Source organism: Nanorana parkeri, unplaced genomic scaffold, assembly GCF_000935625.1.
Source record: "Nanorana parkeri isolate BGI_ZX_2015 unplaced genomic scaffold, ASM93562v1 scaffold741, whole genome shotgun sequence".
Lineage (NCBI taxonomy): Eukaryota > Metazoa > Chordata > Amphibia > Anura > Dicroglossidae > Nanorana > Nanorana parkeri.
Window position 1 is genome coordinate 616,395 of NW_017307009.1, and position 24,811 is coordinate 641,205.

General features: G+C 38.6%; 1 protein-coding gene across 1 annotated transcript in view; it reads left to right on the top strand.

Moving 5' to 3' along the window:
- The window catches only part of LOC108793348 (protocadherin-15-like), a 311,837-nt gene that overhangs the window by 89,283 nt on the left and 197,743 nt on the right, over nucleotides 1-24,811 (top strand). Inside the window, exon 2 of the mRNA XM_018564263.1 lies at nucleotides 11,185-11,291. Within this exon, the coding sequence (XP_018419765.1) occupies nucleotides 11,213-11,291 (79 nt within the window). The 5' untranslated portion in view covers nucleotides 11,185-11,212. The remainder of the gene's footprint in view (nucleotides 1-11,184; nucleotides 11,292-24,811) is intronic.

Here is a 24,811-nt window from a genome sequence, read left to right on the forward strand (position 1 = left end):
AGCCTGGTAGAACACATTTATGTGCAAGTATATTTTAAAAGGCATATCAATTTGTAAACCAGCAGATGATGCACAGCCCTGAACTATTGGCAGAATAATTTTCTGTCTTTGTATTGTGTTAAAATTAGAATGCTCTCACCTTGGCATGATTCCACCTTGATGACTCATACATCATAAAAGATTTTTATTTGAATGATCTTTGCTTCTAGATAATTTAAACTAAAATGAATTCCAAAACTAGTTACAATTACAGATAAAGCCAGTTTTCCCTGGACACAAAGTAATTGAATCAGTAAAAGAAAAAAAATGTATTGTTTCAGTCTCATTCAGCTGCAATGTTGTGTTCTTTCTGTTTAAATAAATTAAAAATGTCTATCACAGTAATTGAAAAAATAAATTTTCCAGATAAGCTTGCAGAATACAGCAAGTGTAATAAACATTTAAGTCTGTTTAACTTCCTATCAGTAATAGGTATAGTATACTGTAAATCAATTTGCTTTAGGTTGCAACAGGCCAATGGCTGTAGGGATTGGATTCACTTAACTTTTGTTGACTTTCCTAAAAGTATTTTAATGGCAGATAATTCTGCTTTCATATACAAATTAGATTGGGGGTAGGCAACCCTGGAGAGGTGGAGATCTAACTGAACAACATTGAACAGATCAAACATGGCCAGGGTGCATCACTCATGTTTTTAAGGTGAGAACCTAGCAAGGTCCCATTAAAAACTATGGAAGGATTGAAGAATGCAGAGGTCAGTAGTATGCAACTAAGACTTCAGAGGTTAGTAGTATGTGATGCAGAATTCAGACTTTAGTATGTAAGGCAGAGTACAAGGGTCAGAGGTAAGTAACATAGAGTGGAGGTGTCTGAAATAACGAAAACACTTCCCATCACAAGCAAAAATGCCCTCCTTCCAGTAGCAACATCCCCTAAGCTAAAATAGACCCCAGTGCAAATTCATCCTCCTTCTCTAAAATGTACTTATATACCTTAGATGCAGTGGCTTCTGGCAGAGTGAAAGATCTCTTCTCAACTGTGTCATATGACACATCAGAGCTAAGGATGAGCCTAGGACTTTCCTTGACTCTGCAATGCCCATTGCTGCTGTATATGAAGTCTGAGAGGCATCTGACAGTACTGGTCACGATCGCAATGAACCATGTATCCACAAAAAACATGTGAGTTTGGAGGTATAACTTTCAATGCTTTCCCATTTGCTGCCCTTTGTAAACTGTGCAAGGATTATAAGGAGTCCTTGCACTTGAAATTTCTTTTTTTTTCTGATTAAAGCAATCTGCATGAGGCCAACGTGTTGCAAGGAAAGCTGTAATAACACAGCAGAAAACACATAATTTTCATACCTTGCCTCCCCCCTTCTGCACATGTCCTTTAGTACATCAAACCAGCCTCTGTATCTCAGACCTCACTTACATTGGCAATGGGCATGAAATCCTAAGCTCTTCCTCAGCGTTGATGTGTCCTATATATAAGAGCCGAGGAGAAGCCTAGGACTTCCCTCAGCTCTGCAATGCCCATTGCTGCTGTATTTAAGGTCTGAGAGGTGGCAGGCTGCACGGCAGGGGCACAGCTTACTCATGACATAGCTGCAATTGTTGGATAGATTACAATCAGCCGCTTGCCCTGCATTAGATGATGTGTAAATAATATGTTTGATTTATCATGTCAAATATACACTGTTTGGCTCTAACTGTGTTGTGTAAATGATCTTTTTAAAATTATTTGTTATCTCGGTTCAAAGAAACTGATTTTCCTTTCTATGGTATATGATTTCATGTTGAATCCCTCACTGTATCATTTACCTTTTTTATGATGACCCTCACTTGAAATATTTAAATCAAATACCTGTGCAAGCATAGGAATTACATACAGAGGCCACCTGGTACCTACTATAAGGTGTGTGGGTGGGGGAGTCCAGTAGCTCTAACATTACAACCATACAGGCTTTTGAGCTGTGCTGAGCTGTGTCATTAGCGGTGTGCCTCAGGGTTCTGTGCTGGGACCCATGCTTTTCAACCTGTTTATTAACGATATCGGGGACGGAGTACACAGCGATATCTCAGTGTTTGCTGACGATACCAAAATTGGGAGGGTAATAGAAACAGACCAAGATCGTGTAACATTGCAGGAGGACCTGGATAAAATAGGGGAGTGGGCAACTATGTGGCAGATGAGGTTTAATGTCGATAAATGCAAAGTTATGCACTTTGGGAGCTAAAATAGGCAAAGGGGGTATACAATTATGGGTATGCCGCTAGGGAAGTCGGAAATGGAGAAAGATTTGGGGGTCATAGTAGACCACAAACTGAATAATAGATTACAGTGCCAGGTTGCTGTAAGCAAAGCTAGTAGAATCCTGTCCTGCATCAAGAAGGGAATGTTTTCCAGTTTGCCACTTTACACATCAATGGTTCGGCCTCACCTGGAGTATGCGGTGCAGTTTTGGGTACCGGTACACAGAAAGGATGTCCTTGAACTGGAGAAAGTCCAGCGGAGGGCAACCAAACTCATCAAGGGGATGGAGGACCAGAGCTATAAGACAAGGCTACTAAATTTAAACATGTTTACGTTGGAAGTAAGGAGATTAAGGGGGGACATGATTTTCATGTACAAATTGTTCAATAGTCATAGCAACATTAGTAAAAAACTCTTTAACATTAATTCCGTAACAAAGACTAGAGGCCACCACCTAAAACTGGCAGAAAAAAAATTCAAACACAAGGGGCGGAGGGGGTTCTTCTCAGTTCGCGCGGTTAGGGTCTGGAACACGCTGCCTCAAGCGGTAATTTCCGCGATTAGTCTGGAATCATTCAAGAAGCTTTTGGACGACTTCCTGAGAGACCGTAATATATAAGGGTACAGGTACTCCTAAGAATAAGAACACTCATGGACCTATACACACACACACACACAATAGGTTGGACTTGATGGACCTATGTCTTTATTCAACCTCAAATACTATGTAACTATGTATCTGTTAGGTATTTACTGTAGGCTAATGTGCTACGTAGCCCGGTATTGAAGTAAGAAATGTTATTTTGTCTCCCTTGCCAGCCCTTCTCTACACTGAGGGAAAAATGTAATTTCCTCCATTAGCAGTTGGTGACAAGGTATTACCACAAGATGGCTTTTTTTCAGTTAATTGTACTTTTTAGCAGAAATTATGAAAGATTTCTTAAAAATCAATATAGCAAACACATTCCAAGAATCACATCAAAATAAATGACATGCAGCCTTTTAAAAGCACATTATCTTAAATTTAAGAGAAAAAATAGCTCTTGTACTTCACTTCAGTAGAGTTCACTTAAGTCTATTTCAAGGCTTGAAAAAATACCTAATTACACATTTCTGCAAAATAGATATGACTAATACTTGAAACCTAAAGCATTGTCCACATATCTTACATAATCATACCAATATCCTTAAGAAGAACTCCGGGCAGACATTTTATTAACCATGGCAGTGTAGCGATAACCCCCAGAGAAGCCGCTGGTTGCCCGGTTCACTTCTATTCGGTCTAGGAAATAATCTTCAGCCGCACACCCATTAGCACTAACCGCCCACTTCTGGTGCCCATAAACTGATGTCCACTCCAATAGTAAGATGCTAAGTAAACGATTTATTGAACATTCTCTTTGGGAGAGAGGGTATAGGGGTTCTATGTATCCAGGGGTAACCATCAGAAGCTCCAGACTCACCGGACCTTAAAGAAGTATCAATGTAGATCCACCTGGGAGACATCAGATAATCACTGATGTCACAGACAGTCAGGATGGATGCAGATTCTCAATCACATGAAAGACACCGACCATGCTCTGAAGTCCACTTAGTTCCAGGGCACTTTGAGAGCCTGCACTGGTCCCGTTTCTCTTCCTCTTTCAGTCTCTCAGGCCCCCTCCATGTTGGAGGCCTCAGGGAAACCTTTTCCCTCACTCCAGCCCATGCCCACCCCCAGGCCTCAGCCTAGCCTGGGGAGCAGGCTGAACAGGACCCAGCCGTAATCCATGACTGGACCTGGCAAGAGAGAGAGCACATGGCCCCTCCCACCAATATATGTACTCTATCCCAGCATTCACCACTGGCTGTGAAAACCCCAGTTATTGGCTGCTGTACTGTACACATACATTACAGTATCCACCATTGGCTGTCCCACAAAATGACAAAGTCTCACTTCACCCAGGGGGGTACAGACAATATTAGACACCTGGGATTAATCATTTACTTGCCACTACAAATCCAGCCAGGCTGTCTACAGACCTGGCTATCACTAAATGACCAGTAGCCACATCACATATGGTGATGAGTGCTACAGCGGTTTGGCTACCCCTGCTCTGCAAGGATTTGCTGCTTGTTTTTGCTTAGGGGACAGGAGCAAAATTATACTATCCTGCCCCTCCGAGCCAGCAGCGCTCCCTCCAGCCTCTCTCCTGCTCTGCTGCAGTGATGGTATGTCCGTAGGCGTCTTCACATCCTATACACTGTATTGGACGAAATGACTTGTGGATTCCTAGATTACTGCAGAGGAGGGGGAGAGACACTCTGGGGACTGGTCTGAGAGCCAGTCAGCTCAGAGGTTAAGCTGAGTATAACTTTTTTCTTTTTTTCCCTTGGCAAAAACAAGCAGATAACCCCTGCAGTGTGGGGGCAGCCATACTGCAAGGGTAGCCATATTGCAAGGGTTAATACAATTTCTGCCTGGAGTTCTTCTTTAACATAGTTTCCCATTACTGTAAAACTTCAGATGCCATTAAGAAACACCTAAAACTACATAAAACATATCTAGCTTGTAGATGAACAATGAGGAAGAGATTGGAATTACACTGATTTGTCCAATGCAGATACAGTATTTTGCAAACCTCAATGTATGCCATTTCTCATAACCACCCAAGAAGGTTTTATTACACTTAACACAACCCCTAGTTGTGCGAAGTGTGACAACCTCCATAAGCAGAACTGTATGCCCACAGTTACCCACATTTGATCTAGAGAAATGCAAAAAATAATTCCTGATCCCATAAGCCAACTGGATATTCCCTGGATCTACAATCTCTTGTTTTTACTTATAAAATGTAAAGCAGATGTGAGTAAAAACATACGGCCATACAATGCTTTTATTAAGCTAGAAACTTTGTAGAAAGCGCAGTAGATTAAAAAATAGACTTAAATGAAATCAATATTAAATAATGCAGCAGTTCTCTTAGGTACAATTGCATTCAGTATCTGTAGGTACTCAAGTGGCACGCATTTCCAAACATCCTGGTAAGTTTGCTACAGTTCCATCACAGAATTTGGCTGTCGTCTTCCCTTCTGTCACTGCTAGTAATCCCACTCCGGCTAAGTGATATTGAGTTTAGGGCACTGTGAGGACCATAATATCTGCAGTAGAATTATTTGTTCTTCTTTTTGCAGGACATATTTCTTTATTATTTTGGTAGAGTTTTTGGGGTCCTTGACATGCTGTAGAATTACCGTATTTTGCGGTCCATAAGATGCACCGGACCATAGGACGCAGGGAGGTCCGGCGCGCCTTATGGAGCACTCGACAGACTGTAGCTTCTGTCACAGCTTCTATGACAAAAGCTGTGACAGAAGCCGCAGTTAGTGACCGCTGAGACAGGTGGCGCTGTGATTACAGCGCCACGGTCTCAGTGATCACACAGAGCAGACGAAGAACGTCCGTTCTTCGTCTGCTCTATGGTGATCTCGATCGTCACCGCTGCTCGGTTTTAATACGAGTGATCTCATTAGATCACTCCTATTAAACGAGCAGTGGCTCCTACTGCTGAACTTGATCGCCGCCGCTCGGCTTCAATACGAGTGATCTCATTAGATCACTCGTATTAAACGAGCAGTGGCTCCTACTACTCGCCCGGCGCCCGAAAATGCATGTCTCGGGCGTCGGGATTCGCTCCATAAGACGCAGGCACATTTTCCCTCTACTTGTGGAGAAAAATGCGTCTTATGGAGCGAAAAATACGGTAAGTTAGAACAGATCAAATTCCTCCATGATGGTATTGTATGATGAATACGAATCTGCCTGTACTTCTCAGTGTTTTGATCAAATCATCAGCTCCATTTTGAAGAAAGCCCATGACCAGTAGGAAGCTTCCACCATTCTACCTTGTCGTCTGTAGAGATTCATCCACGTACTGTGTTAGGGCTGTAATTAATTATTAGCATCTGTTTGTTATATTTACTAAAGAAGAACTCAGGGATAATTTAAAACGTTGCAGCCCCGCTGCAAGGGTTGATTGCTCACCTTGTTTAGAAGAGTCAAATAAAGCATATATGCTCATCTGATCCTTGGTCAGCTCTCTCCCCCTCTGGCTGTGGAATATCCTTTTGGCACCCTCCTGTCGAATGCAAGTCAGACCTGCATTAGGCGTGATGACATCAGCGGTCCTTAGGCCTCCAGGGCCCTGGGAAGAACAGGCTGCAGGGACTTCTCTAGAAGCCTGATGGGACTGAGAATCAGGTGAGTACATTTGCTCAATTTGACGCTAAACAAAATGAGCACATAACCCTTGCAGAGGGGGGTAGCCCCGCTGCAAGAGAAAACTTGTAAAATTCCTGCAGTTCTTCTTTAATGAAGCACTAGTCTGTATGGCTGCAAAAAAAGCTCACATTTTTTTTTGGGGGGGGGGATTTGGTCAGTAAAAAAAAAATAATAATCACGTAATGTCCTTAGCAAAACACACTTTTCCCCACGTAATATAATATGTTTGCTCATCTCTAGCTACGACATCATGTATGGATGCTTTTTTTTCTGAGAATACCATAATCTAAGCATGTGTGATTTAAATAAATCCCATTCATGCACAATAGAGAAGAAAAGAATAGAACTGAATAGAGAATAGAATAGAAATATACAAGTATTCACAAGGATGACACAAACTAGTGTCAGCATAAATCTATAGGAACACCTTTTTAAATGTTACAAAGATGTTTATCATTGTTATTCAAGGTTAACATATACTGTACATCTTTGCATTTAACCCACTTCGACTCCATTTTTTTCTAAATTGTACTGGTAGCATCCTCATAAAATGCATTAAATCCGCAACGTGTAGGATAAGTAATAGTAACAAAAAGCAAGCTACCATTACTCAGAGCTTTGCACCAGCTGGAACACTGGAATAGAAAGAGCGATGTTTAGTGAGACTTGATAGGATTTGGTGTTTCTGAACCCTACAATGTTATTGTGTGAATTGTCTTTTGACATTTTCAGTTCGCTTCGGAGAGTTGCTTGCTTTCCCTTCTTGTAGTGCAAAGAAGGGAAACTAAGACATATGCATTGTCTTATTATGCATCATACATATTTGCATGTTGGTGGTCAAAGCAGTGAAAGTGCATATTTACTTTTGGGTATTAGATTTTGTGCAGCATTAATATACACTTAATGTGATGAGGTGGTGTCTATGCAACAGAGGCATAGGTCACTATACTTCTGTAGATGGAATGTGAAAGAAGATGGTGGTTACAAAGGTGTGTTTATATTTAAGGGTAGTCAGGGCCACATTTCTATCACTTTAGCCTGTAGGCACACTTTTTCTTTTTTACTCTTGGTATGGCCACTCTAGGATCACTTCTTATACACAAACATGCACTTGTTGTTATAGTTTGAACCTAGTTTACAGTTTTGTAATAATGTATTAATAATCTCTAATGACATGACTATTTATACGGATAATGTAAAAAATATGTGACTAAAAACTATTCAGGGAAAACAACCCTGTTTTCCTCTACTACCTGTAGGCACATGCTACTGTGGCAAATGCTAAATCCAGCGCTCATTGTTGTGATTTTATTTTTCAACCTAAGCAAGAACTAGTTCGGTTAAAATGCATGTTACAACGTTGCTTTTTTTCTGTTGGATTACAATAAAGAAAACCGTTTTAAGCAATGCCACATGCTAATCCTTATCTTCTTTGATACATCCACAGTCATGGATCATGAACCAGCTTAATTTTCACCAAGGTGCAGAAGGTGGCTAGTTAGCCGTTAATTATCTTTTTAAATTTGTTTTCCAAGAAAAGGTTTATTGAACTTAATGCAACAATAACAATAGCAGTAACAGGTATAACACAAATCCAACATGAGAGGATCATAGAGGGGATTACCTTTCATTACCTGCAGGTAATAAGTACCAGCACTTTCATACATCTACTTTTAAGGATTAGAGCCCTTTAAACCTGATCTAAATGAGCAGAAGGCACCCAAAGGGGTTATTTCAGCTTGTAGCCCAAGGGGCCTCTTACACAGATGTGAAACAATATCATTGTAGACTCATTGTATACATATCATTGTAGATTCAAATGCTAGATTTGGAAAGGTGGTGAGGGGGACACTGTCGTCATCGCCGCTTTAACACAGCCACCTCTACTAGTTTGGCACCAGTGTGGTCGAAAAGAGCACAGAGATTGCTGGTGTCCCCATACAGGAGTGATGGGTGGCCTACAGCTGAGGGAGGGAACTGCCGCTAATCTGCACCACAACTGGATTGGCATCTTCTATATTACACGGTCAGTGCAAGAATGGGCCAATAGCTTATTGTTATGTGATGATGACATAATCATGTCATATCATCACATAATGACATCATCATGATGTAATTACCCTTATTTGGACCATCATTGTATAACAGGTAAATGCCTAATGGTTTGTTCACTTCAGATAATTGAGGATGGGTGGGGCAAGGAGCGGACAGGGGATGCAGAATTGGACTGGTATGGTGTGCAATTGAATCTTTCTACTCTGTACTGGGGGAAGTGAGGGGAAGTAAGGGGGGGCGCGGGTAGACATAAGTATGGGGGAAGTGAAAATAGTGAGTAGACATCAGGGGGCTCCACTGAGATTCGGTTCTGGGCCCCCCACTGGAGTAATAGTGCCTGCATCTGTCCCTGGTGAGACCCTCCGTATCTGCCTTTAGTGAGGCCTCCTTATTTGCCCCTGGTGAAACCCTCCTTATCTGCCCCTGGTGAGACCTCCTTATCTGCCCCTGGTGAGACCACTGCATCTGCCCTTGGTGAGACCCTTCTTATATGCCCCTGGTGATAAACTCTGCATCTGCCCCCCTGTGAGAACCTCATCTGCCCGGCTGAGACCCTCCACACCTGCTGAAACCCTCCGCATCTGCCTCTAGTGAGACCCTCTTCATCTGCCCTTGCTGAGACCCTCTTCATCTGCCCTTGCTGAGACCCTCCACATCTGCCCCTGCTGAGAACCTCCACATCTGCCCTGGTGAGACCCTCTTTATCTGTCCCTGCTGAGACCCTCCTCATCTGCCCTGCTGAAACCCTCAGCATCTGCCCCTGGTGAGACCCTCCTCATCTGCCCTGCTGAAACCCTCAGCATCTGCCCCTGGTGAGACCCTCTGCATTTGCCCCTGCTGAGACCTTCCCCATCTGCTTCTGGTGAAACCCTCCAGGTCTGCTGCTGCCACCTGCTGGACCTGCTGAAGATGAGCACTCACCCATGTGCTGGCATGGAAAGAGGTATCCAATAACGTATTGGTGCTGGTCTGAGGTCTGTTGTGTATTGGTGCTGGTCTGAGGTCTGTTGTGTATTGGTGTTGGTCGGAAGTCTGCCATGCAGTGGTGCTGGTCTGATGTCTGCCATGTATTGCTGCTGGTCTGAGGTCTGCAGTGCTTTGGTGCTGGTCTGAGGCCTGCAGTGCATTCTGCCATTTAACTCACTTTCCAAATTGCCTATATTGGTCTAGATTTTTAAAGCATCCTACCAATTCCCCAGCAATTAATCTTTTAGTGAATTGGTCCACTATTTAAAAATAGTGTGGATAAATAATTTCTGTAACAAAATAATTTTTAAGCAGGTGAGGCATGTGGGTGGGGCTTGTATATGTATATAGGTAGCGCACCAGGGGGCCCCATAATCTTGTATTGCTCGGGAGCCCCATGTGTTGTCAGTCCGCCCCTGGGGAAGACCTAAGCGCATGCATATATCCTCTGTTTACTTGTACATTAAATGCAATCTCTAATCCACCCACAATGCCGGTCAGTTTAGCTGCACATTTCAGCATGCTCAGTCTGCACAGATCCACATGCTTGTGAATGCTTGCAGGTATTGTATGCTGATTAACTTATTTGTATTATAGATTGGTTTGCAATAGAGATAACTACCAGCTTTATGCACATACTGACATATGCATTCACGTTTATATTTTAATGGACCTTTATATACCATTGCAGAAGGGTTGCTTCCTTTTGCTTAACGTCAGACCCTCCCTTTACAGCAGCTTTGCACTTTTATTGACAGAATGTCTTTTGGAATATGATTTGTGGTGCCAAATGTTTGTTGAGATTGATGTGCAGACAATTATAGCAGTGAAAAACTAACTTAACGTATATCTCTGGAACTTAACTGTATCTCTGTGTAAGGTAATTGTAGTTTCACAGCTTTTCATAGGAAAAGTAGACATTTGGTCAAAGTACTATAGGTGTTAGTTAACTAGCTGGTCCCAATATTTATTATGAAGAGCTACGGATATCTTTCTTTGTATTTGTCACTTACATAGAATAGAATAAATTAACTGTCCATTCTTGATTACTCCTAATGTCAGCCTGATGCATGTTTAGTGAAGGATGCACAACAATGAAATCAATACATTGCTGTGTTTCCCTTGACAGAGAAATCCATAATGTGATAAATCTTCATATTTGCTTTCTATATTCTTGATTTCCGTGTAGTCTCTTCCTCTCTGTTATTTTTTTAGTTGCTTGTACTTGTGTTTCAGGCTAGTTTTCTTTTAAGTTGCATCTGAGATTTCAAGCTGACATCTATATCTGAAAATGGACAGGTTTGATTTTAAGATTGATGTTCTCTGTAGCTATCATAACATTTTACAGTCAATTTTAGTACTTTGTATCATCTTCTGAGGAGCTGACACGTTTTACCTTTACATAAAAAAAAATATAAAAAGGCAGTGTTTACAGATTTATCCATAAATTTCATGTTCAAGATATCTGAAGGGCAATAACTGCAGTCACGGCAATAGTTTTTTTCAGTAGATCAAAGCAGTTATCCTGTTATTGTTAAAAGTGACTGATGATTAAATGAATGAGGTTCTCTACAACATGACTGCTATTGAATGAATGATACATGTGCATGTCATAGCTTCACTTTTTTTTTCTCTTCTCATTTCAGATTTGCCCCAAGTGAAGTTTGACAGAAAATGATACGGAAGCTCTGGAACTTGATAACGTTTGCAATGTTATTTGGATATTGCTTTACCCAAGCACAAAGCGATGGAGGTATGTGAGCCTTGTCCAATATCTTCATCCGATCAGCATTTGGGAATATCAGAGCAGTGGGCTACATTCATACCTCTGCATTTGGTGCAATGCATTAAAAAAATCAAGCTTGCTGCATCTTTGGTGCGGCTTCCAGTAAAACACATCATCCATAGGGATGAATGACGGCCTGTATAAAATGTGTCTAAAATGTGCTGCGACTACACTGAGTGAAAAATCCAGAGTATAAATTAGGAAGCATTAATTTGCATCATAATGTCCTAGCTGCAACTTTAAAACAAAAATGCAATATTTTCATTAAAATACATGTCTTAGGCACCGTCAGGTAGTGGAGCAATAAAGGCAGTAGCATAGTGCATTTTAATATACATGCACAGTCAAAGAAGAAACAAACTTTCAATGTTTAAATAATTGGCATTACAACTAATTGAGCTGTACCAGTGGAAATTTGAATACTAAATGTGTTATGCTCTAAGGCAAGCAGTCATCCATAGGTTAATCCATACATAAAAATCCCATTCAAGACTCACTAGACCATTTTTTAAGTGACTCAACAAGACTCTCAAAGCTATTAGCCTCATTTTCTAAAACAAGGTGGACGTATATTCCTTGTTAGTCTTGTTAGTTGTAAGCAATAGATTTCAATCAGAGAACTTTTGTAAAAGCTTTTTTTCTTTAAAATGTTATTCACACATTTGAAATACACAGTAGATTTTATTACCAAGTAACATATTTATAAACAGGTTTAGCAGAATATTTGAACATAAACCTCACGGAGAGCACCATACTGTTCTAATATAAGAACAGGCATAGGAGTAAACCAGTTATACGAGTTAAGGGATTTCTCTAAGCCAATAGTAAGGCTGTCCTTACATAACAAATCAGGCCACAAAATTGTGATGTAATCTAATGAAGTGCCAGAAACCCTAAACAGCATTTATGGTCAAATCTAAAAGATCACATCAGTCATTGCCTAACCTAAACTTTTGGATCATTCAAGGTGCGGTAGAAGGAGGTTAATGTTTACAATGTGAACAAACATATGATGCCATTGCAAGATCTCAGCCATGCAATGACTTTGCTATTCAGGAATTAATCTGAAGAATTTGTTTTCTACTTAAACATACTCATAGAAATAAAAAAGAGTCCCCTAATCTAGCCAGAGATGTGAAGATAGGTCACCAGCACTCCAAAATGCAAAGAATATATTGTTTACTGCAAATAACATCACGTAGGTCAAAATAGCCAACATTTTGGGGCCAAAGGGGGTCCCTTCCTCAAAGCGACATAGTGACCTGATCTGGGCATGTTTGCCTGAGGGTTGTATTTCGATAGGGAGATGTCAAACGAGAAAGAAAAAGAAAAATTTTCACTGAACACCCATGACAATCCCTCTAATACCGTAGTACTCATCCAGACAGAACCCAAAATCAAGATTACACCACTAAACTTGGTGAAAATAAAAATAGCAATGCTGAGAGTTAAGTATATTACATACAACAGTGCACTAGTCTTTTAGGAGCTGGGAAAGGTTGAGAAATGCTATATGAAAATGAAAGCTTTGTAGTGCATGCCATTTGTTTAATAAAAACTCACAGCTAAACATATTTTAAAAAGTAGGAAGAGAAGCTTTGAGAGAAACATCATGAAAACAGTAAAAAAATACAAAAAAAGGCTTGTTTTTGGGGCCAGCAAACTTTATGGATGGGATGGAACTTTATGGATTTCAGTATCCAAAGTGTCTGAATGATAATGGCCCACCGCCGAAGGCCAGTGGACACCAGAGTATCTGGGGAAACCACAAGGAGAGCTGAACTTTTGCCACAATCAATTTAATTTCTCAATTACTCAAAGATAATAACCCACATTGTGAGCATCAAATGACTTTACAAAGCCAGATATTACCTTGTAGAAGTAGTAGTGACATTATCACTGTGCTCAACATAGTCTGTCAGAGACCAGAGTGGTGGGTGGGATCCAGCTGGTTCAGCCACTGCAGGCTTCATTCAGAAAACTACAAGGGGCGGAAACAAGACCATGTCACTCTGCAAAAGCATAGCGAGCAGCAGTGACTGCTCTTTACTACATAAAGTCAAAGCGCAGGAATCTATCATGAGGAATTAATGCACAAATGTGGAAGAAATACACAAACAGAATACACATGCCTCTTAAATGCAGACAATATTTGTTTAGCCCAGATTTCAGATTTAAAATGGTTGTTCATTAAGAAGAAAAAATGTCACCCTGCAAAAGCATAGGGAGCAGCAGTGACTGCTCTTTACTACATAAAGGCAAAGCGCAGGAATCTATCATGAGGAATTAATGCACAAATGTGGAAGAAATACACAAACAGAATACACATGCCTCTTAAATGCAGACAATATTTGTTTAGCCCAGATTTCAGATTTAAAATGGTTAGAAGAAAAAAACTTGTATTTATTTAGAGCAAGGTTGAGGATATACTGTATATGATCAGTACATCGGTCTAAATAATTGATAAGAGTTGTTGTGGTACCATTAATCCTTTAAACACAGGTCTGTGGTCAGCATAGGTCAAGAGGCTGATGAGAAGCAAGCTTCTTTTAATTAACTTTATTTGTGACTTTGCGATTTAATTGAAAAATTAGATGTGCGGTTCTGATGAGGGAGACATACTAATTAAGAGCACACTTAATTAAAAGTGCGGCGTTCAGAAGAAGCCCATGAATAAGAGTCAGCTGATTGGAGAGCTGGTGACTGTACTCTACCTTGAGCGTTATTTTAACAGTTTATCTGAATAGGTATTCATGGGCTTCTGTTTTCTCACCTTTTCCATACATTGGTAGCTTGCAGCGTAATTAATTAGCAGTGGTCATTATATTAACTGTGTGTCTTCTCATTTCAACCTTGCTGTCAGCAGAGGGATGACTCAACTCGCTCTTGAGCCTTTTCATTTACTTTAAGCCAGAATTGGGAGCTCTGTCATGCCCTGCCTTTCACAGACATTGATTTTAAGGGCATACTGTTAATCAAAGGTTGGCACTGAGGTATTGGTAGGAGGCAAGAGCATTTACTTTTCTATAAATATCAAACAGGAGCAATAATGGAAGTTTGGTTAGTCATTCTGATAAAATCTGGTGGAGGCTTGCACATCAAATCCAGTAGAGTTGTGCAGTGAAAAGGTTTCTACATATATATATCTAAAAATAAAAAATAGGATTTTCTTACTTTCATACACAATATGAAACTAAGAACAAATGCATTTAATGCATTTTATCCTACTGTATATTAAGCCTTGACCTGACAAACAACACAAGCTTGTAGCCCTTTCCTTGCAACAAACATTGAATGAATAGATATTTTAAAGAAACAAGAGAGCTCTCTGGTGGAGGCAAATGTTAGAACTAAATAACACTTTCTTAAAAGCTGACGACATCTCCGACGCAGCATGTAATGTTCAAGACGCATTTAGTACTGTGTCAGTGAGCATTAACATTTGTATTCACCAGAGAGATCTTCTGAGACACATTTGTCAAAGTGGTAATCAGCTACTCGAGCTAGAGGAGCCCTCAGTTTTATCTTCTGCGTTTTTCCTATTCATTAACACATGTAGGGTTTCACATTTCTAGAGAACTATGCTCGAAAGACATGACAAATTTTATTTTCTATGGGAAATCCCTGTTTCTTTTCTTTCTTTTTTTTATGGAAACCTGTTACTAATATAATTTAAGTGTAACTCTGCTGTGCACTGTGCTCTTCTGGTCAGTTAGGTACATTGCAAAGATTTTAACAAATGCCATTGCTGCACCCTACCTGCAGCTGTTTATAAATAAATGAAATAATAAAACTGACATGTGGATTTTAATCACTTCCTACATACTGCTGAGTTTCACATTGGCCTAATCACATGTTCAGTTTGTGTGTAGTAATGTCATAATAATTTTGTAAGGTTCTGAGAAAGCAGTGCACGTATCACATACGCAGAAAATTACATTCCTGATTTCTGCAAAACAAATAGTGCACAGAATGCCTCTTTGTTGCCATGGTTTCTAAAGTCTCAAGTTACTTTTTACCGTTTTAGAAAACAGCAATGTATTGAAATATAAAGGTAATTTATATTAACAGTAACTTACAAATAATAGTTTATGTAATATATATATCTAGATATATATATATATGTACATACTACATTGCCAAAAGTATTGGGACACCCCTCCAAATCATTGGATTCAGATGTTCCGATCATCTCTATGGCCACAGGTATATAAAATCAAGCACCTAGGCATGCAGACTGCTTCTACAAACATTTGTGAAAGAATGGGTCGCTCTCAGGAGCTCAGTGTATATACAATCCTACATTCATCAAATACAGGAAGCAGGGAAAATTTATTTCTAATTTAGTTTTCTTGCTCTTGCCCATCATATTGGAAATGGGAACAAATGGCTTAGACAGGAACACATACAATAGTCTAATGTCCAGAAATGACAAACATTTTGGCTAGAGTTGACCTTTTAGAAGACATTTAAGACCATTTTAATTAAGGGACAAATAATGTCCAATCAGTGTAGGCAATCCACCAGCAGGCATAAGTATATGTGCAGCAATGTAGTTTGGAGCTCATGTCTTAGTATTCCGATGCTGTAAGAAGGCAAAATACTGATTATAATTTACACTATAGTCATTATTGTAATGTTTAACTTGAAATCATGTTTGATGTAACTTTCACATTTTTCATGGTCACAGTCCCATGCTATGATTATTGTATTTCATATACTGTACATATTTGTAGGTTTTCCCTCTAATGGTTGCATTTCAAAATCTTTGATTTTTCTGCTTAACAACTTGCTCATAACGAGACTGTTAGTTTCAGAAAAACTGAAATGGGTGCTAGACCTGCATTAAGAGAGGGAGGAAAATTAAGTCAAAAACACTGTGCAGAACTACTAAGCAGGAAGCAGAGGGCTGGCTCAAGGAAAGCAGCCATTTAGTGAATGGTACACTCACTAATAATAAAAATTAATTGTAAAATATAGATACTCACATTAAAGGAAAAAATGGGAAGGTTGGTACTATGCTGATATGGTCTGGGTTATGACTAGTAGGTAAAACATAGAGGTTAGAAGGGAATCATTTAATGTTATGTTATGTATTTGATTCAATGTTAATTGTCTGTTAGTTATGTAAACATGTATGAAAGATGGATTACTGTGGAAAAATTAATAAATATATTTATATATATGAATGGTACACTCAAAAGTGATTAAAAAAAAGAGTTTAAGAATGGCTAGTAAATATATCTAGTTCTAATTATTTATTTTCTACTCCTAGTATTATTTCCTGTGCTCCTCTGCTCCATCTAGTGTCCATAATGTACTATTACAACACACTACATTCGAACTGGAAAAATGTATTAATAACATTTATTTTTTGGCATTATTTGGCTAAAACAAATGTTCCCAGATATTTGCAGGGCAAAGGGCCCTGTGAATTGTTGCATAACATTGCTTTTTTTAAACATACAGTATTACAACTTCCTGAACTTTGTTAGAATTATCATTGCAGTAAATGTTTTGAGAAAAAAAAATAATTTAGGAAAAATGCATTTCTGAAGTGCTGAACATGCAATGCCCTGCTCTGTGGTAAGCGCCCTCATGTTTCACAGGCACACATGATGCAAAACCTGCAGTAGAGCAAAACTACATGTGCAGTTCTAATCTTATGCTAACGTTTTGCTGGTGATGTGCCACCTGAGATGTCAGACATATTTCATACAGCAATTAGCAGTTGTGGAAAATGCAGTTAATCAAAGCATCCAGTCAGCACAGTGGCATTGCTTCACCATGTCACCCGGGAATTTGCCCCATTTCTATCAGGAACCCCTGGTCTTCAACTTTAAAATTGCTATTTAAAATGCATAGAATGCATACATCTATAATGTGTCTGTGATGATCTGGGTTGTATTGTGTGTGTGTGCATACATGTTTACATTTATGTGCTGTGTGCTGAACATGTTTGTGTATGCTACGTTTGACTGTGTGTGATGTGTTTTATGATGCTCATAACTGCAACTGTGTGATGCATTGATTTTGGTGTAGTCCTGTGCTTTATTGTATGAGTGAAACTGAATTCACTGTATGGGATTTAACCACACTGCTATTTTGGCTAAAAGCAAAAAACTGTGACACTCAGGTTAGGGGAAAGATATTGAATGCTATATAAAACTAGTACAATTAATAAATAAAGCTCACATACCATTATGCTAAAATAATGATAGGAAATGGTGGAGGTTTTCTGAGATGCTAATTAAAATACAGCTAATACTGATCTAATGGGGTGGTGCAGCCAACTCTAAAGAGAGAGGAGTGGGTGCTCCAGGCAATATCTAATGAGACAAAACATAAGAGATTGGCAAAAACACAATCATAGTTTAGTATATCAATGTCAAATTTATGAATAAAATATATAAAAGATGCACTCACAAACAATAATGCCAGAAGGCAGCAAAGTCATAAGCAGCAGGCGTCACAAAACATCATAAAGGAATCCTGCAGCTTCTGGCATAATTGTTTGAGTGCATCTTTTATATTTTGTTTTATAAATACATTTTACATCAATATACTACACTTATGGTTGTGTTTGCCCCAACTTTTACTGCAGCCTTTTGATCTTTTAAAAGTGTTCAGAAGTGTGGTACCAGTCTGTACTGGCACTTGCAATAGCTTTGCTTCAACACAGGGGGGTTTACTATGGGCTACTTTACTTCACTACTGCACATAATCACTATTCTTTACTGCAGAAAGGAATGTGAATGTGATAAGTCATATGCCCATTTTCAGTTGGCAGCGATGAGAAATTAAATGACTCAATTTCTTCTTTTGTAGATATTCCAGTGGCTGCATATTGGCAGTTGTTATAGAAGGTGCATGCAGGCATCAGACTATTTTCTCTGTCAGCAGGAATAGGTGTTAATTTTTATATAAAAATTGCTTAAAAAGTTAACATAATTTAATTTCTTGTCTGTTCCTATAGATGGTACTTAAAGTGAATCTGTCAGGTCTGCCAAGTGTTATATAAGTGTAGAAAAGACCCAGACAGTAGCCAGGACCCCACCCCATTCTGGCTCTTTGTTCTACCCCCTTCATTAGAATCTAGGATCCAAGGTGCAAAGAAAGTGATCTGAAGACAAGTGAGCAAACAAAATAACTGTAGTGTATTACATTACGTGACCAGTTCATATAAGTGCTTTAGAAAGGTTTGAAAAAATAAAAAAAATATATTCAACAATTATTTTGCACAATTCTGCTCTATTTTCAACACTGAGACAAACTTGTAAAATGAATTACAAAAATATGAAATATTTTCCTCATTCCTCTGATTAGTGGTGTATTTTACAGAACTCTTGTGGTGATTGCAATTACATAAGGGCTATTTAACGATCACATTTGTATTCACTTACAAGAGCTCTTTTAAAAAGCAGTGACAAATATACTTGAAACGTATGTGCTTATAGCCTTTTTTTGCTGCATTTTTACTCCTTTACCTTTCTAATGTTTTACAGATGGAGAGAAGTGAATTTTGCAATGCTGTGCTTTGCATTTGAACCAGCCATACTTTATACTATTTCCTGAATTATTTTCCATGTTTTGACATAATTGTGGAGCATACCTTGTTTTACTGCAGTAAACATGTTTTATGTTTCCTGAACTTTATCCTTACCTATTGATGTGAAACAATTTAATGTAGATTGAGCTTGGTGATCCACAGTCTAAAATCTGTTATAGAATCACTTAACAATAACAGCTGTCACATAGTTAAGACTAATGATAGAAGGAGCTACCTTATCATATAAATTACTGTAAGACTGTGGATAATGTTTTCTCTCTTTTAACTATCTGCTGTATTGTTCCATCAATAGACATAGCATATTAACATCCATCACATCACATGCCTTTCTCTATTATCAGTTGGTCTATCCTATGCTTTTCTTTTCTTTGGCCTTTGGCTGCTATCTTATCATCATCCCATGGTAGATAAGATGAAGAGGCTTCATTGAGCTGCGGGTGTTGAACCTAGTAATAGTAATAGCGACTGCCCCACAAGCAGAACATATGTAATGGTGTGGCTGGTTGCAGTGATAAGCTGGTAAGCCTGGCCAGAAAAAAAATGGGTTTAGTATCACCAGTAATGATACTACACCACAGGCTCCCCTCCAGGTGTCACCAAGTAAGCAGAGTAGTTTTGAGTGATTTGATGGTATCAACTGAGGCTGGAATTCAAGCCAAAAGTTCAGCCTTACACAAATTAATAAAATCTAGAAAGCATTATGACACATCTTACCATGCATGTTGGGAGTATGATTGTACATGTTAATGTTCCAAATATATATACACAGTATATATAGGCATGTGGCATCATAATTGCATTTTCCCCAAAAGTATAAGAAATGATTATCACTGTAGTCTATAGTGCATCTTTGCAGATCAGGTACCCATAAGATGTAATTTTCCTACATCAAGTACACCAATGTATCCTTAGTTCTATTATGATCTCAAAGTATTACTTTGTCTATTCTGGGTGGTGGCCAGAAGGATTTCCTTGCTTCAGCCCTTTCCAGTATAGGTTGATTTATCAGTTGCATGTTTATTTTCTATTTTTGAAAGAGCACAGCCCTTAGAAAGTACCGTATTTTTCGCTCCATAAGACGCACTTTTTTTCCCCCAAAAGGAGGGGGAATGGAGCAAATACCTATCGCCCGACGCCCGGGACATGCAGTTTCGGGCGCCGGGTGAGTAATTTCTTTTTGTACATTCAGCCCTGCTCGTGACAAGCAGAGCTGAATGTACAGTGGGAGCCGCTGATCGTTTAATACAAGGGATCTAATTAGATCCCTTGTATTAAATCGAGTGGTGGCGGAATCGGCGATCGTGTCCGCCCCCCGCCGTGGTTTTCTGGGTCCCCCGTTCCTCTGGGGGACCGTGACCCGTCACAGTCCCCCATAGGAGCTCACCATAGAGCCCATTGAGCAGACGAAGGACGTCGTTCTTCGTCTGCTCTGTGTGATTACTGAGACAGCGCCACCTGTCTCAGCGGTCATTAACTGCAGCTTCTGTGACAGAATTTCTGTCATAGAATTTCTGTCACAGAAGCCATGCGTCCTATTGTCCGGAGCGTCTTATAGACCGCAAAATACGGTATATCCCCAGTAATAAAACTCTTTTTGCAGAGGATGCCTGAAATGTGACTTAGCTCAGTGCAGACTTATCTTAGCAGTAAACCAATCATCCAAGCAGGATATTAGATTTGCAGGGGATTTCTTTGCACCAAGGGTGTATGGAAACATCCAGATTGCCATCTTGCAAGGTACACATTTAAATTTTTTGACAGTTTAAGAAATGTGTGCTGTAAAAAAAAAATATATATATAGTATGTCATATACATTTTCAACACAGTACAATATTCCTTTAAATTCTTTTCCCTGTTGTAATGCACTCCAGATTGCAGCATGTAGTTTTGTGCACTTATTTTCTTTACAACCACGGAAAAACCACAGATTTCTTTATAAACTAAAGTCAATTAAGGATGTTTTGTATCTAAGAAATTAATATGAACTGTCATCATTATAATTTGACCTAACCTTTTAGTATTATGCTCCTCCCATATCCTGCATGGAAATGTATTTTATTTATTTATAAATGTGTACATCCTCATATATTAAGATCTGACACTTTTCCCCTAATAGAAAAAGCACACTGAACCATTCACAATAGTACCTTTCACATGCAGGGTCTCACTATTGATTGATGTCAAGTACATATAGGACACACATGAAATGTGCACTAAATAATGTAAAAACCTTGTTGCCTGGTGGGGCAAAAGGTGCGTTTTTAATGTCAAATCCTGTTTTCAAATGAAGTACACAATCTCCTAGTTTATACTGTCAGAGTGTAAATTACTTCAAATAATGTTCAAAAAGTAATGTGCATATTTAAAAAACAAACCAAATAGTTTTGTGCTATATATTTGTATCAGCTGTCATCTTTATAAACACTTTAAAATGGACATGCCTATGCTTACAAGAGTGCTATATGTTATGCATCCCTCTCCCACTAAATTGGCAGTAACTTAGTCACATATTTTATTAGTAAATAGGTGACATCAATTATGCTGCTGTTGACACCAGGCATCCAGGATTGCAGTGCAGGGAAGTGCAGATAACCATGTTGCCGGTAAAATGTGCTGCACGCGTATAACCCTCCAGTGACATAAATTTCTGTGCTCAGCCCATTCTCTGTGACTGACAGGTTAGTTGGCTGCTGTATCTGTGCTTACAATGTCAATAATGATGCTTCCTTATGTTATCTGCAGAGTATAGGACAAGAACAGCTGCTCTTTACACAACCATTGTCCTACTCCATGCTTCAAGAAGAATTTTTTTATACATAGTTTGTGACAAATTATTTTTATAATCTCTAATAAGTAATACACAGTAAAAAGTAATTGTAGTATAAAGGTAAATGTTCATAAAGATATTAAAGTGGACCTTTACCCCCTTTGTCTAAAAATCACATCAGCATACAGCTCAGCGTGCTGATATGAAATCTTCTTACATTCATTAGTTAAACTTTTTTTTTTTACTTACAAATGTCATTTTTTTCTACTTCCTGGTCCACTTTGGCACAAATGATGGAATGTGTCCAAGTGTTGCATTCATGGAAGATTAAATCAGCAATAGATTGCTGCAAAATCTGCAGTCATGAGATCTCAGGGAAAGGCATTTTCCTCCAGTGAGATGATGTGCATGGTCATATGTTCTAATCACAGGTGTCAGAGTTCCAGTAAATGGAGATCTAGTAACCTGCCCTTTGTTAAAATCGCCACTATCAGAAGACTGAGCAAGAAAAGAAAAACAAAGCATGCAAAAAAAAAAGTTATCTAGAAGTATCTTTTTATTAGATTGGCATTACTAAGCATGTCTAAAGGTGCTTTTGTTGTTATTTTGAAGATATGGGTAAAGCTCTCCTTTAAGTACAAAACAATGTTCCAGACACATTCTTTAATATCAAAAATAAGGCATAACACAATGATGCCATTGTAATAATATGTTATAGTAAAGTGGAGGAAGGTTAGAACACCTTTCCAAATTTTATATCACTAACAGAAACAGACCGAAATTGAGGAAAAATCTCAAAATCATTAAAAAGAGGCCTTAAAGAGATAATGCTTGCATGTGGACAAAAAAGGGAACAGTAAGAACATTTTGATAACATTATGCTCTAGTTTTTACTGACTATTCAGTTTTTAGAGAGCTCCAACTCTTGATTGACCTCATGGACTTAATAGCTTAACAGGCTACCTTTCAACATTTGCAGTTATATTTCTGGCTTTGGTAATCCTGTCTACCTACCTTAACCTCTGTCACCCTCTTTCTTCCTAGTACCCTAGTGTTCACCAGTGAATACTGATTTTAAATTGTGGCCACAATTTTGAGCTTAGTTTCAGTGTCAGTATTTCTGTGAGATAAAGGACTGTTCAGTCACTTTTCTCCAATGCCACTATTGATTTTCCTGCATTGACCCTTTTATAATAGTCCAACTTGTGAAGCCTTCTTTTACAGCTAGGGACATAGCTATGATAATAAAAGCCTTTGCTGACAATATAATGTCTCTGCTTTTCTCAGTTCTGTCCATAGCTTTCCTTTCATTTTATAGAATCCTTTCATTTAATTTTGTCAGTTGCTATCTGCCAAAGTATTGAAAGCCAAGAAAATAAAGTATGTCCCTGTTTCTACTTCCTACCTAAGTGCAAATAGTTGATCGGGTTCTTTGACCATCAATTTAATTGTGACACTGGACATATAACAGAATATGAGGGGATCTTACATTCACTTAGTTGACTTATTCTACAGCACTAAATGTTGCCATATCTTCAAAAACAACTACTCTCATTATTGATGTATAATTATGTAGCTTCATTGTGCAGTGGAAAAGTATGTTGTTAGCAACTCTTTTTTTACAATGGTCTTGTGACTTAAAAGAACAGAGTACATTTATTTCATGGAATATGAATATTTGAAATCACACATTTTCGTAATGGTTCATCAGCCACATTTTTTGTTTATATTTGGATACAAGAAATTAGTTCTGACTTTAATTTGAGCATTATACATGCAGTCCCGGGTTACATACAAGTTAGGGACTTTAGGTTTGTACTTAAGTTGAATTTGTATGTAAGTCGGAACAGGTACGTTTTTTAAGTGGTGAGACCAACATCTAGAGTTTGGAAACATTTCCACAGGGCAACGTCTGCTGAGAGCAAAGCTGCAATTTGCAAATATAAAATAACATTTTAAAAAGCAAGTTTAGTTTAGTTACTGAATACGTTGTACTTTTATTTCAAGCATAATACTTTTATATACACTGCATTTCATGTTCCTAGTGTACCAAAATGACTTTCAATACTCCACACTGATTTATTTTTACATTTTTCCCAAAATTTTATTTTTTTTCCAGAAAAAAAAACATTTTTTTCTAATGGCTTCAAAATTCCCGAAAATGTTACATCTCTATTCTAAATACTGTATCTTCTATAAAATAATTGATCCTTGCAGGTCCAGTTTAAGCATGGATATAAATATAAAAGTCTTAGAACAATGTACTCTGACAATAAAGTATAGTACAAATGAACATTTGGACCTCTAAAAGAAATCATGGAATTGTTTTCTTTAACAAAATGTACTCTTAATTTTTGACTCATCAAAGTAGCCACCTTTTGCAGATATAAAAGCTGAACGCACTCTTGGCATTCTTTCTACAATGGAAATCAAATATTGCACAGAAGGTTCTTCCCAACACTGTTGCAGAAGTTCCCACAAATTTGTTGCACTTGTAGGTTTCTTTGCTTTCACCCTTCTGTCCAGTTCATCCCAAATCAGCTCAATGGGGTTTAAGTGCTGGCTATTCCATGATTTGAAGCCTTCCGTCTTGTTCTTATCTTCTAAGGTAGTTCTCACATAGCCTAGAGGTTTGTTTTGGGTCATTATCTTATTGTAGGATGAACCCCTGACCAACTAGGCATGCACCAGAGGGTATTGCATGCACTGCAAAATGCTGTGGTAGTAGTTTTGATTGAGGGTGCTACTCACTCTGTGCAAGCCATGACTCTGGATCTCTGGGAAAGGGCCCCAGACCATCACACTTCCTCCTCCATGTTTAACAATTGGTGTCACACACTGAGGTACCATCCTTTTGCCCACTCGACGGCATAGAAAAATCCTGCATGATGAACCAAAGATTTTGATTCATCAGTCCATAAAACCTTCTTCCAGTATTCAGTAGTCCAGTAGTGGTGCTTCATTGCCTAGGCAAACCTCCTTTTCTTATTTTGCCATCTTGGCAATGACTTTTTTAAATTAAAGGTTATTTTGCAATATTATGAGCCAGAAAAGAGAAGGACAGCTGGATTCCCACTTTTCTGTCCAATTTTATGTTTTGTTTTTTTTGGAAGTGCAGTTTACAGTATATATATATATATATCTATATAT